Source organism: Patella vulgata, chromosome 6 (assembly GCF_932274485.2).
Source record: "Patella vulgata chromosome 6, xgPatVulg1.2, whole genome shotgun sequence".
NCBI lineage: Eukaryota > Metazoa > Mollusca > Gastropoda > Patellidae > Patella > Patella vulgata.
The window spans coordinates 57,048,352-57,065,012 of NC_065884.2; the positions used below are offsets into that span (position 1 = coordinate 57,048,352).

The window sequence follows — 16,661 nt, forward strand, 5'->3', positions numbered from 1 at the left end:
TAGAAGTATTAACAGTTTTATAACAATTCTTATTGATAACATACTTCTGTATTTGTATATTTTCTTATGTTGTCATCAGGATAATGAATCATAAATGGTACTTGTGTACATAGATAAAGATAATTAAAGGGAGGGTCTTCAATTTTATAAAACCCTGTAAATAAAAGTATATCTATGTTCGTAAATTGAACACCAAAGGACGATATAGCCAGTTTAGCCTGAAATTAGGAAAAAATTGATCCATTCGGATTTGATAAATAGGATGACGTAGTTCATATAAAGAATTTCATTCTTTGATTGCATTAGTTACCTGATAATCACGACAATCAGTTACCATCATAAATTCATCAAATATATGGTTATCCAGGCACTTGCACATGCGATTTGGGGATTCATGGACAAGCCACATGGAAACTGAAAGTTTGTAATTCTTTGGTTAGTTATCACAGAGCTTCAAATAATTGCACTGGATTTAGTCAGTTTTACTTGCTAAAACATAACTGCGATTTCTCCTTTAAAGTAGCAACACCATATTTAAGAACTGTTATATATATAGTTTATATAGTCTGCAGCTTAATATATGTTATTGAAGGTTTTTAGCTTGAAACACATTAATCCGATGTTGCTGTATCCGAGTCATCCCAAATGGGCAATGAGTTTCCCAGATATTTTTGTGGTGATACCTTTTAAAATTTCTGGGTATTATTTTTACATTTTGTATAGTTTAAAGAAGAAGATATTAGAGGGAAAGATTTGGAGTTGGTTAAATTAACAAAGGTAGACATAATATACTTAATACCAGTTATAAATAGTCAATACATCTTATAGCTTGTATCAAATATTATATACTTTCATTGTATCTTTATTAATAATATGGGGATCATTACACTGTTTATCCATCTGTCTGTCGCATCTTTAGAAAATGATATGAAATGGGTTTAACATCCTACTTTTCTGCACACTTGGCTAATGAAGACATACAACATGTAGTGTTCTTTGAAATAAATTTTCCCAGTCAGGTGTGTGTCCTCCTACAATACATCCACACCTTCTAATTTAGCTAAAAGGTTTGAGCTTTGTTTTGATGTTAATTCCGTGAATCAAGTTCAGTGATGAACATTTTCTGCATGGGTAGAAAAATATGTGATGTTTATATCTTATAGAATAATCTATTAGGATATAGAAAATATGTGATGTTTATATCTTATAGAATAATCTATTAGGATATAGAAAATATGTGATGTTTATATCTTATAGAATAATCTATTAGGATATAGAAAATATGTGATGTTTATATCTTATAGAACTGGTTTGTCTTAAAGAATAAACCATTGGAGATAGGGGGTATAGGTAGAATGATATTTATGTTTATATTTTATAGAATAAACCATTAGGTATAGAGATAGAAGGGGGTATAGGTACACCATTAGCTGACCGTATACAAGTAGCAGAGATCTACACGGATGGTTGTATATTTGAAAGTGGTATGTACACACCGGTCTTACTTGATTTGCACTTAACACACATATTTTCTTTATTTAAATTTAGCAAAATAAGAATTCCTAAGCGAATTAAAACAAAAAAAACCATTGATTAAATGTCATTTTGATGACAATATTTGTGGATGATCAATTTAATATTCAACTGACATGAATTTATTTGCATTGTATATGTTTTATAGGACAAGGAAATCTGTTGCTTTTCAACAATTACATAGCTATAGCAGCTATTGTTCTGATGATTAGTTAATGGTTGTTGCCCTTGATCCATTTTTAAACCTCTCTGATAATTAGTTTATAGTTGATGCCCGCGATCCATTTTTAGTGTCTTGTAGTAAATGATCTTGTACCTATAAAACAATCAGTTGATGAAAACCTTTATCAAGTGTTTTGTCAACTTAACTGCTGTAGGCATATGTTTTGTTGCCTGGAAACCTCTCTTTTAATTATTTAAAGTACAGTAAAAAATGTAGAGAAGTAAATTAACAAAATATAGATTTTAGATAAAAATGGAATGTCGGATATTTGAATTGTAAAATATCAATATACACAATCAGGGCATTTTTCATGGGATCTGATGAAGAAGTAGAAAAATGTCTTAAATTTGGCATGCATTAATGTGGATCTTGCCTGTGTCTGAGACTTATACAATTTTATGTTGTATTCTATTTCATCGAATCATGTTGACTAGTTGGAGTAAGTAGTTATCCATCTTTTAACTACTTGAAAGTTGACCAACAAAAGGTTTATTTAAAGTTCTCAACTTTCTGTTGGTTGCAAGAAACCAGCCTCTTCTTCCACCAAGGTAAAAATTCACTTCCGATTCTAATTGCTATTCATTTTTTTTTTTTTTTTTTTTTTTTTTTTTTTTTTTTTTTTTTTTGATGTTTTTTTATAGGTGATATACAGGTGGGAGATCAATTAATGATGATTGATGGCAAGAGTTTATTAAACATGTCTGTGGCCCAAGCAAGGAATATTCTAACAGAGGCGGACAATAAATCACAGGTATATGTTCACACTTTGTAGTTCATTAAAGTTCAACTTTCAGTAGTGCCAGGATTTGCTTTAACATTACCCTTTAGGTGCACCCCTTTTAGAAAATAAAATGTTTGATAAAAAAAAGTACGCCTAATCCACCGAAGAATAACGTGTACTATATATGGCATGGTGTATGTTGATTGTTGACATGACCTCAACGTGAACGATTTAGCTGCTGTGGGCGATGTTTCATTGCCTGGCAACCTATCTTTACACTATAGCAGATCATAAAAACGTTTGCCCTAATCCATCTCTATTTTTACAACGTTCATATTGACAAATTTTACCAAAACAAATAATTACTGCTTTGTAGTTTTAGCTTATTTATTTATTTATTTCTAGGATATATTGAAGATTGTTATTGCTAAAGGTTCGATGATCAATGATGAAGATGCAGTGTAAGTTTAATGTAATATTTAACCCTATAAAAACCAAGTTCTAATGTAGAAGCTGACATAATATTGCAATACATTAGTATTAGTTATCTAAGGAAATCGCACTCCAAGTAATTAAAAACTCATGGAACAATTAAACACAGGGAAAAGACAAAAACCACAGACAGTGTAAGCCATAAAAGAAGTGTGAAATCGAGGGTCGGTGTCGGAATTGACTCAGTAACCAGATTGGTACCATAGTTTTTTTGCATACATAATACACAAAAAATGAAATGAAATACGTATTAACGTCCTTTGTTCTGCTCTTAATGGGCTAGTTAAGATCGGCATACACCATATATGCAGTGTGCTATGAGGGAAATTTTGCCCATACAGCAGTGCTAGGGTCTGCTCTTTTTTTGAATTCCAACCGTTAAGGGTTCTTTTACGTGCATACCAATGTGTACACAGAACCTAGGGTGATTAAAAAAAAAAAAATTGTGTCGCTGTGCAACACAATTATATACCCCAACCGATGGCATAATCACAGTCAGTTCCTAAAATTTTGCCCGGACAGCGGCACTACAGCCGACTCTTATATCGAATTCCAACTATCAAGGGACCTCGGTTTATACTCCCATCCGAACAACTAGACAGCTGTTGTGGTTAAGCCCTCCGTTCCGCATCACTGACAAGGCGGAACCATGCCGGAAAAGATCTTGTCATATCTCTCTCATTCCAAAGAATTATATACCATTTAATGTATCTTGATTTTTTTTTTCCTTTTTCAGAACTTTCTTTTAGAAGTGTCTGTGACAACCACACTTTTACAAAATTTATAGTCTCGATCATTCACGCTATAACAACAACAAATAAAATCTTGACAAAAAAGCCCTAAATTTGTATACAGTGTCAAAAGGTCATACTGAGATTCTCATATATATCTTACAAATGGTTGAGAGGAAAACTGATCTTTGGGTTCGAAATATACAGATGTATTTTTTACTGATGGATTGAGACAACAAAACCCATAAGTAAACATGCAAAGTGTATACTTGAACGTCCAGTCAACTAATTGTTACTATATACTCAATTGTTGTTATTTTGTCTTAAGACTTTGTACATTATAGTCAACTAAGAACATAGACTGGAATGATTGAGACTACACCTTTCATGGATCAAGCTTCAGTGTTGAAATCTTGAATCAATATTAAATATGATTTCATAATTACTGGTAAAATTATAATAATTATACTGAAATATTAACAATTATAAACTAAAAGTGTATTCTGTGTTAAAGAAATATTAACTATTATAAACTAAAAGTGTATTCTGTGTTAAAGAAATATTAACTATTATAAACTAAAAGTGTATTCTGTGTTAAAGAAATATTAACTATTATAAACTAAAAGTGTATTCTGTGTTAAAGAAATATTAACTATTATAAACTAAAAGTGTATTCTGTGTTAAAGAAATATTAACTATTATAAACTAAAAGTGTATTCTGTGTTAAAGAAATATTAACTATTATAAACTAAAAGTGTATTCTTTGTTAAAGAAATATTAACTATTATAAATTTCTTCACTAATTAGAATGAGAAGTGGTGTCAGGTTTCTGAGAAAGATTATATAAACCTTGTTTTATGTGTAACTATCGGTATGAAGAGCTCAGTGGAACGATAGCTTGGAACTGTATTTTGGAACTTTAAGACAAAGGAAGACTATTCTGTAAAAGATAACCTCCACCAGAGTCACAAAAATACAACAGAAGTATGTTTACTAAGTTAATTCCTAAAATAAGAGTTAATTTCTAAGCCTAAAATAATGTGAATTAAATGTTAGCTTCTGTTGGTACTCTAGAGAACACCTCATACCATTTCTCATTTATTTCATCTGCTTCTACAGCCGAAAATGTTGAAGTCTGATTATGATATTTAGTAATTTTACTTATATAATTCAAAGTATATATACCTGAAGTAATCAGAGTTGATTTGAATAAAAAAAGTTGTAATTTTTGTGATAAATTATTCTAAAAACTTTATACTGCTTTATAGATATTTAGTTGTAATGACCTGCCAGTTATCTATTGAATTTAGCAGTGGAAAATAATGATTTTTTCCTGAAACAGGGAGTTCAAGTAGCAGCATATGCTTTATTTGTGTTCAGGACATTTTACTGTTCATTATTAAAAAAAAAGAATCAACAATATCTGAATCGGAGAGCACAAGCAGGAACTATACTTTAGTTGTATTCTAGATACCTTAATGGCCAAATCAACCATATCTTTACTTTTCTTTCATCTTCAGTGTTTTTAAACACATTTATTCCCAGTTAACAAGGTAAAGATCAATTTGGCTGTCACACAAATAGCAGAGGACACTTGACGAATATTACTCAAATTGTGAAATAAGAAAAATTAATGAACTTGAATGGTAAATTGCAAAATATTTAAAAAAAAAAAAATAAAGTTTACTATACTAGGATAAGTGGAAAACCTGCCACCCATTTCAAAACTGCTTTCAAACCCCCCTTCAATACCCTTGAAGGAGCCACTCTTAGTGCACATATCATCAACGTTTTCAACAGCAGGATATATTGGGTTTTTTTAGATTTCTTTTTGTGTTCAGTGAAGTTTTTTATGGCAATTATACTGAGCGCCATGGAAAACGCATCCCTTTTTTTCCCAAATATTTTATTACTAGGTGGTTTTGTATGTATAATATTATGCAATACTATGAACTATTGTTTCACACAATGCTCCCAAACGCAAAAAATATCGGCCCGTGTGCACAAAAAAAAATTGCACGAGATGCACATGAAAAACCCAATATTCACGTGCAGCATTGTGTGTGAGCCCTTTAAAAGCATGTTTTCAACTTAATGTGCAGTACATGAACTGTGAAACGTCAATCTGTCGTAATTTGTTGTTGGACGTGTGAAGGAATCGAGCTAGAGATGCCGAGACTTACTGAAAATCAACGGAATGAAGCTATGGGAATGTTCAGGGCTGGCATGTCTACACGTGCTATTGCCAGACACTTCAATTGTCATCAGTCCACTATTGTAAGGTTTGTGGAACGTGTTCGAGTTACTGGATCAACACGTGACCGTCAACGTCCTGGTCCACAACGCGTTACAACCCAGGCTCAAGACCGCTACATCCGGGTCACTCATCTGCGTGACAGATTCCGCTCAGCGACTCGAACAGGTGCAGCAGTCGTCGGAAGACAATGACCAGTAAGTGCCAACACCGTAAGACGTCGTCTAAGAGAAGTAGGACTCCTTGTACGACGACCTTATGTTGGAGCTATCCTCAGAGATCATCACCGTCAGCGGTGTTTGATATGGGCTCAAGGACACCAGACATGGAGAAGAGTAGACTGGCAAAGTGTGCTCTTCAGTGATGAGAGTCGCTTTCATCTTTATCACGCTGATGGCCGTCAACGTGTGTGGAGACGTCTTGGGGAACGTCTTGTAGACTGCTGCGTCTTCGAAACGAATCGATGGGGTGGGGGAAGTGTAATGGTGTGGGGAGGCTTCACATTTCATCACCGGACCGCCCCTACACATTTGCAGGGGTCGCATTAATGCTGTAGCCTACCGCGATGATGTCTTGCAACCAATAGTTGTTCCGATGTTTCAAGCGCACCCACAACTTCAGCACTTCCAACAGGATAATGCACGTCCGCATACCGCCCGTGTTAGTATGGACTACCTGGCTGCTAACAACATCAATGTCTTGGACTGGCCAGCCATGTCTCCGGACATGGCACCGATAGAACGTGTCTGGGATGAGATTGGACGCCGTCTGTATCGGAGACCACAGATGCACACCATTGCTGCTTTAGAATGGAACAATTTGCCTCAGGCCTTCTTTCAAACATTGGCAAATTCCATGCGACGTCGCTGCACAGCGTGTGTAAGAGCCCGTGGAGGACACACGCGCTACTGACATGTGTCGTACTTTTGGTTTTGACCCCTCTGACTTTGTACCGTTGATTACAGATTAAACATCCATAAGCGTACAAATGTGTTGTTATTGGTGTGTTCCTATTTGAATATTGTTCACAATAAGAAGCAAAATAAATAAGATATGTTTACAGGATCATTTTGTTATACGAAAAACTAAGTGATGCGTTTTCCATGGCGCTCAGTATATTTTGGTGTTTTACCATTATTCCATTTGTTCTTTATGGGCTCTTATGGCAATGCCAAGAGCAGATCACTTTTTTTTTTATCTTGGCAGTTAAGGGTTACATATTTAGCATAAAATTATATAGTTTGGACAAAACAAGATTTGACAACTCTTTCATGTGTGTATCTTAGATCTATTATTTGGGCTCTCCATTACAGATGCATTATGTAAGATTCAGATGAAGTGCTGACCGTTTTTGCTTTAATAGTTCAGAAATAGATAATGACAAATGATTATTTTGATAATTACTTTTTCTAAGAAAATTTATGGGTGTTTAAAGTTTGACAAGTAGGCCCACCATTGTCATGGTAATAAGTCTCGACACAGTCCTTTTATTGAGTAAGATCCATTTTAACGTTAACTAATTTTAATATCACAAGAATTGCCCTATCAGTTAAATATATCATCCACCCCATGGTCTAAGAGTTGATTGTGGGTTTGCTCATGGGAATAAATGTTTATTTAACATTATAAAAGCCAGAAATAAAACCTGGGATAGGGTGATTTAGCTCTTACACATAATACATCTTCAATAACATGGATGTTTTATGGTGACGGTCATTAATTAACAGCAGATAAAAAACCCAAAATGTTTACGAAACTACAAATTGCTTTAATATAAACAAAGTATGAAAGTAATAATGGAAATAGAACAAAAAACTAATTCCAACTGCAATATTTAAAAAATAATTCATATAAAATAGTCAATTTATCATATGCAAGTAAGAAGCAAGGTTCATTGAAATAACCATAGCCTACCCATTGTAAGGTTAATCGTTATACACAGGCCCGTAGCCAGGGGAGGGCAATGCCCCCCCCCCCCCCCCGAAAAAAAATTTCCCGACCATAGCTCTAAAATACCTACTGTAGACTGAGCCGGGTGTGCCACCCCTAAAAACCTCACTGCCCCTCCGAAGCTAGCAAGCTGGCAACGGGCCTGGTTATACATGTATGTTCAACACTTTTTCCCGGTTTCTATTGTTTAGATTACTCTAGACTGTGAGAACTGCCCTTAGTCTCGCTATAATTTGTTGTTTGAAATGTTAATGAATCTTTCTTTTTTAACATCTCATTTTGAAGTAACCTTTACAGGCAGTGACCCACAAGTGTTAATAATTTTTTGAATCACAATCTTCATCAATGTCTTCAGTAGAAGGTGGAAATATGTCCATGTAATGTCCAAAATATTACATAATGTCGTTGAGACAAATGCTATAACAAATTCTTTATTAATCCTAACACTGACCAACACATTTTAATGAACGGATATCATGTTGAAAGTCATTCGGAGAGATTTCGATTTGACAGTTTTTACGTATTTTTGAGACAGGTTTCAAAGTTTGTTCGGTCTGTTATGCAAGATCATTTTCGACGTTGCAAAGTAAAAGTTCGGTGCTAGGCCCCCTAAAAATTTTTTTTAAATGTTTCTATTATTAATTAGAACAGGTTTCGCTTTAGTTTTCATATTTTACGTTGACAATTCATTGCTTTAAAGTTTCCTAGTGCAAAAACGGTAAATTTCACCTTTTGACCTCCAGGGCCACTAAGACTAAAGGTGAATTTAGCAAGTTTACATTTTTATTGAAAGTGTGATTACTTACGATCATTTTCACCTTCTTTTCATAATACAAGAATGACTGCGCATTCCCTTTCAGTGCAAATGAACTCATTTGACCTTTGACCCGGAATATCTCGAAAACGCCCCGACGGCGGACTGATTACCATTCGGCATCGTATTCTACGCAAAATTTTACTCTAGAAAATTTGGGTCTGGTTTTGTGCCCATTTGAAGGGCCCCCCGCCACGTGCTGAACCTCCGTTGTATCCAGCGTTGCTGTGACTATACCCTATGTCTCTGAACCCATTGAAGTCGATGTATTTCAAAACAACAGCTCTAACTGGTAATTCGGTTTCACGTAGGCGTTTATGGACTGTCTGGTCTGAGATCCTTCGCAGTCCAGGAATTGCTGTTGCAGTAGAAGTCGCCGATACTGTTGTAAAAACTGTTTCCGCAAATGACGTAACCGGGTGTGACGATCAAGGGCAGCTGATGATTGGCTTGAACTTGGGCGGTCACGTGTTGAACTTTGCTGTCGGTACCTATCCCAAATGCTAGAGATGGTACTCTAGGGAAACATTCAGCAGCCTGGATATATCTGTCTGGGATTCACCTGCTTGTAACCGACCAATTGCGTTGGTGACGATCCAGGACAGGTGGGGTCACTCTTATTTGACCTGAGCTTAGGCGATCACATGTTGAACTGAGCTGTCGGTACCTATCCCAAAGGGAAACATTCAGTAGCCTGGCTACATCTGTCTGGGATTCACCTGCTTGTAACCGACCGATAGCGTTGTTGCGTTGGTTTTTGGTTTTCGTTCAGGTGTGGCATCACTTGGCTCGTTGAGTGCGAGAACCCCGGGATTTTAAAGGCCTTAGATTTGGGTTTCATGCGAAAATATTTCCGAAGTTGTTAAACTCATGTGTCTTGGTCCAACTAAGCGGAAACAAATTTCGGCAAAAAGTATGACCAGTCATAATTAGTGACCCTACATTTAAAACCAATAATGAATTTCTTTTATCCTTACATAATGACCAGGCCCGTAACTGAAAAAATTGCCGACCAGAAAAACAATAGATATACATTGTCCGTCAATTTTACAGCACCCCTGAGAACACTTCCCGTCCCCCGTTGCTCTGAGCTAGTTACGGCCCTGATAATGATATTAAAAACAAGTATGATTTATTGAATCAACGATCACGTTGAAATAAAAAAAAATGGTCTGCGTTTCAAATTCAATAAGCCTAACCCCAAATTAAGATACAATGAAATCATTGTTATCTTTAGTATATTTTCCATGGCATTCCCATGCACCGAATAAACTTCACAAATCGGATAACATTGTTTCCCATCCGAAACACATACAAATCAATTATTTTGATCATTAATATACTTTACATGACCGTACATTGACTCGATTGAACTTAAAGACGCGTCATCGAAATTAATAACGGTATAATCATCACTACCATCGTCCTCGTCATCATATTCACCACCCCTATCATCGAAATCAACAACATTAGGACTGTTATCATCATTACCCTCCTCCTCATCATATTCACCACCCCTATCATCGAAATCAACAACATTAGGACTGTCATCATCATTACCATCCTCATCATCATATTCACCACCCCTATCTTCAATCTGATCTTCACGAGTAACAAAATATTTGTGGTTCAAAGTAATGTCTGCCTCCCCTCCGCTACCATTTTCAAGAAACAGGAATTTGTAAAGTACATGTGGTATGTTGGAAGCAACAATAAAATTAAAGGTGTGAAGTCTGGAACCAACAATTTGGCGGATGGCCCTCCGGCATCGCGACTGAAGTGAAATGTTATTGCAAAATAAATTAAACTGCTCCCGGTGACGAGAATGAAGTCTGTCATCAGTGATATCGTCATCAACTTCATCTTCTTTTTCGAAATTCAAGGACAAGATGATTTCTTCTTCAGGTGCCCCACTCAGATATAGCAACTTCCTTAATCGATCTCTTTCGTCGATGTTGAAGTCATCAAGGTCGATATCTTCCGTGAAATAATTACGTTCAGTAGAAACTGACTGAAGGTGTTGTAGGTTACAGTTTACAGCAAGTAAATAGCAGATGATATCCACTGATTCCTGTGGATCCCAAAATAATGGAAACAGCAGAGCTCTTTGAATCAAAGTGTTACCATCTTTTCCTGGTAAATTTACCAGAGCACTGCGATCTTTAGATAGTAGTTCCGGAAGACAGGCACAGCTCGACTTGAAACTAAGATACTGCAAAGCAGACATTTGATATTTATAATCTAAAATTGTTATATCCGCCACACGATTCATACAGTATTTTATCATAATTTTATCTTCTATCATTGCAGCCATCATTAAAGGTGTAACACCATTATTATCTTGAATATTAACATTAGTTCCAGGATTAAGAAGGGATTTAACACATTTTCTGAACTTAAAACGATTTTCACCCCCGCTTCCCAGCTTAGCCGTTGACATAATGAAACCTAACATACACATATGAAGAGCAGTATGACCGTATTTATTTTGTATAACAACGTCACTTCTTCCATTTGTTGTGGACACGTCCAAATAGCCCGTGTTTAATAGAAATGAGGCTAGCATTAGAGGAGTGTTTCCAGTTTTGTTCTTCTGTTTTTTAAGGTTTTCCTTCTCAAACAATGATACTACTTTAGTATAGGAGAAACCCTTCACCTTGGATAGAATATGAAATATATTTTCACCCATGTCATCAAAGCGATCCAGTTTTGTAATTGAGTTTAATAAAAGCTGAAAGGAGAGCAATTCATTTGTGCGGACAGCTGCGTACAGGATTCTATTCTCATAGTTCACTCTATCAATATCAAAGCCCAGATCAATAAATAATTTGATGAAGACAAAACTTGATTTTCGACTTACTTCGTTTTGTTCATAAAAACAACTCAGACATACATTTTCGCCTCGTGAATCTATAAAATTTACATCAGCACCGTATTTAGTAAGAAGTTTTACCAATTTCATATTGCGATATTGAGCAGCTTTCAGTAAAACATTAGTTCCATTTACATCAGCACCATATGTTAGTAGAAGCTCCACTAGCTCCATGTTCTGGTGTTCAACGGCAATCATTAAAGCACTGGTCCCATGACAGTCTTTTACATTTACATCGCATCGAGCTTTCAATAACACCCTGGTTATGTTAATGTTATCATTTACACATGCTGTAATTAGCGGTGTTATGTCAAAATACGCGCGATGATCGACGTCTATCCCCCGTTCAATAAGTGATCGGGCAAACTCAACACTTTGATCGCTATTATGCAATGCTACATAGTGTAGAAGGTTATTATTGTTATCACCCTTCATATTGACATCCACATGATAAGTTTCCATTAAGTGAGTTGCCCGTTTAAACTTCCCGTGTTCTACAGCGAAAAGAATACATGAAATTATTAGATCATTCTTTCGTAAATTGGATTCAATATTGATTACTCGTTCTATATGGGTGGACATATCCGATTCCAATAATACCAAGTAATGAAGAACAGTTTTTTTTTTATCATCAAAGAAATTTATATTGGCTCCATTACCTAGTAGATAATCAAATATTGTGAACATTCCTTTCTCAACAGCTAGCATTAAAGGTGTTTGACCGTGTTGATTGTATAAATCTAAAGATGACCCTGCATCTACTAATACTTTAATCAATGCAAGTCTTGTCTCTTCGTCCACAACTGTGCCGTATTCCTCATCGTCACAAAAGCATAAAGGTATGAGAGGTATATTTCCAGTAGTAATATGACTTTTTACTTCAGAGTTCCTTACAAGTAATTTCACAATTCGGATGTCTTTTCGGGTGATTGCAGTAGCCAATATTTCACGGGAAGTTTCTAGACTAATTACAGTAGAAACAGATAAAATATATTCCGTTACTTTATACTTGATATTCTGAACAGCCTCAGCCAGGGCACTCCATCGTTCTGATTCTAATCTATGATTGTAATTTTTACACCCGTCTGAATCTAAAACTAATCCATGATCATATAAATAAACGAGACCCTCGACGAAATCGGATTCTATAGCACTTGATATTAATTCTCGGTTAGCTGCTAAATCTAGTTCATAGTCACAAGAGAGAACACATCTTCTTGAAAAGACAAGTTTCAATATTTCCAATGATTTTCTTTTCAGAGCTAATTTACAAAGTTGCTTCACGTCATCCAGACTGAATTCAGAAATCTTCTGACCAATTTCAGCTCGCTGCCTGCTATTTAAGTCTTTTTCTACCCTGAAATATTTTGATAAAAAAAAATACTGAATAATTTCTTGTGAATTGTTTAGATGACATCAAGCATATCTAAATATACCACTATTCTACTTAAAGGAACTAAACCTATAACTGAATATTTTCCATAATATTCGAAAATAAAAACACGAATTGTGGCCCATTTCAATCAATATTGATGTTGTTATCTTGTCGTGAAAATATAAGATTCATTGACAAAATATTTAAGACACACTTATACATACACACTTCTCTTTATATTATTGTTTATCTATAAGCTAAGGTTAATTGGTTTTCCATTAACAGTGTTAACTCACTGATCTTTATAAATATAGCATTCACCCCCTTTTAATCCCTGTAAGAGATTTCTGTTGTGTAGGTTTAGTTCCTAATGGCTCCCTAATCAAAGGTGTTAAAGGGACTATCCCGATTTGAACAGAGTCTCAAAAATAAAAGTCCGAGTTCGTATGAAATTAAGCGCAAAAATATAGAGGAATGGTGTATTTACCTTGTCTCAAAATTTCAGCTCAAAATATTGAGTTGTTTTGACGTGAACGTCAAAAATGCTTATCCGGCCACGTAACCCTTTTAAGATTCATACAGTGAATGACCCATGTGCCGGACTTGTTAACGAAAGGTAAATTTCACCTACACATTGTTTTTATAAAATAAAAGTCTGGTTCTATCCAGACACCGCATAATACAGCTTGGGACACCGGTCTCCATTTCCAGATGAAGACTGACAGGTGTAAGTTGTTTGAAAACATATCACAAATGTTGAATTAGTTGCTCGGCCCTTGGGTACGGGATTTTAACACAAAATTAAGCAGTTTTATTCTCCAAAATATTATCGGGATTGGCCCTTTAAGCTTTAATTGCAATTGATTATTATCTTTGTTGCATATTCCGTATATATATGTGCCCACAATTCACATATTTGTATCATTTGCTTGATAAAGACGAGAGTATCCTCGTCGAAACGTCGCTTATATAGTATCAAACTCAGTAATTGTATATCCATAAAATTGTACCTTTTGTTAATATGTTCAATTACTAAATGCCAATCAAAGAATATATTTAAGACACAATGAACATTTTAAAATCACTACAATGCGAAAGTAGATGGTAATGGCCGATTCACAATAATATTTTTAAAAACAAATGGTGTAAAATGAACTAAGCAGGCGTAAACGACTGCCGTCCAATTTACAGTTTTAACATATTTCACCGAACATACTTGATTAAATTTAAAATAAAATTTAAAGAAAATTGAATATAAATCACTTATACACATTCATATTACATTAATATGTGTCTTTGGACCCATTTCGCATATCTTAAGGTTCCAAAGAGCCATGAGCCCTTTACATGAACACAACTTTTCCACTTGTTAATAATTGGAAGCTTTGTATAACCTATTCTATGACCTCAGGGAGGAAGCGTTAAGTCCCGGTTCACTTTTGCTATTTATATTCATGATAAAATTTGAAATCCAATCACCGATTCATTACTTTATAACCGTGGTTTTCCCAGCGGGGAATTTGATCACTTTCAGGGAGGAATCAGATCCTCCAAGAATTAGAAAATTTTAGCCAGTCGATGTCGGCATGTATGTCAATATTACATACCCAACCGTGTAACACTCAAATATAAGTGAATATCATTTTGCCTAGCAACCTATTGCCTAGCAATTATCAAGATATTTTTTTACCTGTTATATTTATCTTCAATAGCCCTAGAACCTACGACCTCTTCGTCATCAACCATCTCAACACCATCCATTTTTGCACAAAGTGTAGACCTATTTCTATATTTCACCTTACCAGTGATATGTATCGTGATATAACAACCTACAATAATATGGAGAAAATCATGAGACAAATCCAGCCATGTAGAGAGGACGTTGTAATTCACCCAATTCAGACGGTTCACAAAGTTCACAGTAGATCCCCAAACACAAACTATATACACAGGCTATATACCTCCGATTATCACCTAGAATAAACACATTTACATGTGCTATATATTTACATGTGCATATTCGATTACAACTATTTAAAATGACATTGACTAATATATTTCGTTTTGCATAAAATTAGTCATCTGTGAACCCCGTGAACTTATGCGCATCCCAGAGATATAAAACCGACCTAATGGGGTTAACATACAAGAGTAGCCTACAAACAAATTGTATAAATTGTAGTACAAAAGCATACAAGAAATTGGATGAAATGAAATGAAGTGGGGTTTGAAGTCCACCTGGGCTAATGAAGACGGGTTTACACCATAATGTGCCATGAAGAAACTTTTGCCCTGAAAGCGGTGCTACGGCATACTCTTATATCGAATCCGGCCCAACTGCAATGACCTATTTCTTGTTTTACGAGCACGATAATGAGTACACAGGACTTGGATTTTTTGCCACATCCGGACCTCCTGCACCACTGACAAGGGTGACAAATCCCGATGAACTATCTAGGTCAACACAGGGATCTAACACAGGAACTCCAGGTTAGAGAGTCAACGTCTTACTTATATCATAAGGACTCATATAAACAAAATATTATAGTAAAAGATTATCACATATTAAGCCTACATTAGGAAAAGCATTTGTAAAGCCCCGCGTCCAGTTTCACTTTTACAGGATCACCATATCCCCCCAAAACGTGTAATATGGTATTTTCTGGGGTGTACTTACCGTCAGACCTCATAAGACACCGTCTACCAGTCTCTCATAATAGACACGCCCCCATAAATCACAGCCGATCGAAGTGTAGGCTACATGCGACCAATAAACAGTTATGTTGATCCCCTATTAACCGCTTGTGTTTGATAGACATATTAGATATAACTTTTAATTAATTTTGACAATTGATGAAATATAAACGTTGCTAACAATATCAGAGTGAATATGTGCTCGTAGCGCTTGACACACCATATCTACATAAAGTCTTTAGCTCTATAACTTGTTTAAAACAGATGAGTTTTTAAAAGTTTCTTGAGTGACGATAACGAGGTGCATTGACGTAATAGGTTCAATCGTCTAGCAGTAGCTACTTCAAACGAACAATAACCAAAGCCAGAATAAAAGACAAATACACACCCAAAATTCCTTATGCTATAAAACAGCACTTGTCTGACATTTATTTCACCCTCACTGCATTGACAAATGTGAATAGAAGCAACAAACGTCGTTCCACGAACTTCAATATCTTATGGCATTAATAAATGTAATACGTTGTACATGTTGTTCTTAAAAAATGAAAGACATTATCCAAATAATTTCATTAACCCGGACAATTACTAAAACATACATCGATTGCACATTTAAAGTAAAATATTGGTGTCAGTCATTATCACCTATATGTGATAGAACTGGTTAAACACGTTCCAAATATAATTTTAACACAAAGATCATTGCTGCGATAGATTTCAAGAAAGGAAGTGACCAACGCAAAAGGAAAACACGAGTTATCCTTCAATATAACTCACTAAAGTAATCAGGGATAACGGCGAATTTCTGCTCACTAATAATTCCTTCGAAGACCAGAAGTTGCTATTTGAGGCTGTGAGAGGATATCTGATAATTCAAAGAAGTAATTGAATGTATAGATAAGGGAAAACAAGAAAAATAGAAATAGTCCCTACATTCCCTTGTTTTTATTCATTCTATACTTAATAAAAACATGGTAATGCACGGACCTTTTCTATTTTTCT

General features: G+C 35.3%; 2 protein-coding genes across 5 annotated transcripts in view; one reads left to right on the plus strand and one right to left on the minus strand.

Moving 5' to 3' along the window:
* Positions 1-4,955, plus strand: part of LOC126823789 (harmonin) — a 31,763-nt gene extending 26,808 nt beyond the window's left edge. For all 3 annotated transcript variants that reach the window (XM_050552775.1, XM_050552774.2, XM_050552776.2), the window contains 5 exons: positions 724-777; positions 1,382-1,484; positions 2,398-2,507; positions 2,883-2,938; positions 3,706-4,955. In XM_050552775.1, coding sequence (XP_050408732.1) covers positions 724-777; positions 1,382-1,484; positions 2,398-2,507; positions 2,883-2,938; positions 3,706-3,718 — 336 coding nt within the window. In that variant the 3' untranslated portion in view covers positions 3,719-4,955. The remainder of the gene's footprint in view (positions 1-723; positions 778-1,381; positions 1,485-2,397; positions 2,508-2,882; positions 2,939-3,705) is intronic.
* Positions 4,956-7,701: 2,746 nt separating this feature from the next.
* On the minus strand, positions 7,702-15,070 carry LOC130013258 (uncharacterized). Of its 2 annotated transcripts, XR_008788643.1 has the most exons (3): positions 14,656-15,070; positions 8,711-12,947; positions 7,702-8,513 (listed from the first exon to the last, which is right to left on the minus strand). XR_008788643.1 is itself a non-coding variant. In XM_056102070.1 (2 exons), the coding sequence occupies exons 1-2, from the start codon at positions 14,724-14,726 to the stop codon at positions 10,037-10,039; spliced, it is 2,982 nt and encodes a 993-aa protein (XP_055958045.1). In that variant the 5' UTR covers positions 14,727-15,070; the 3' UTR covers positions 7,702-10,036. The 2 variants fall into 2 exon arrangements, 1 of the variants encoding a protein (XP_055958045.1); XM_056102070.1 differs by having other exon boundaries at positions 7,702-12,947.
* Between the last annotated feature and the right edge of the window lie 1,591 nt (positions 15,071-16,661).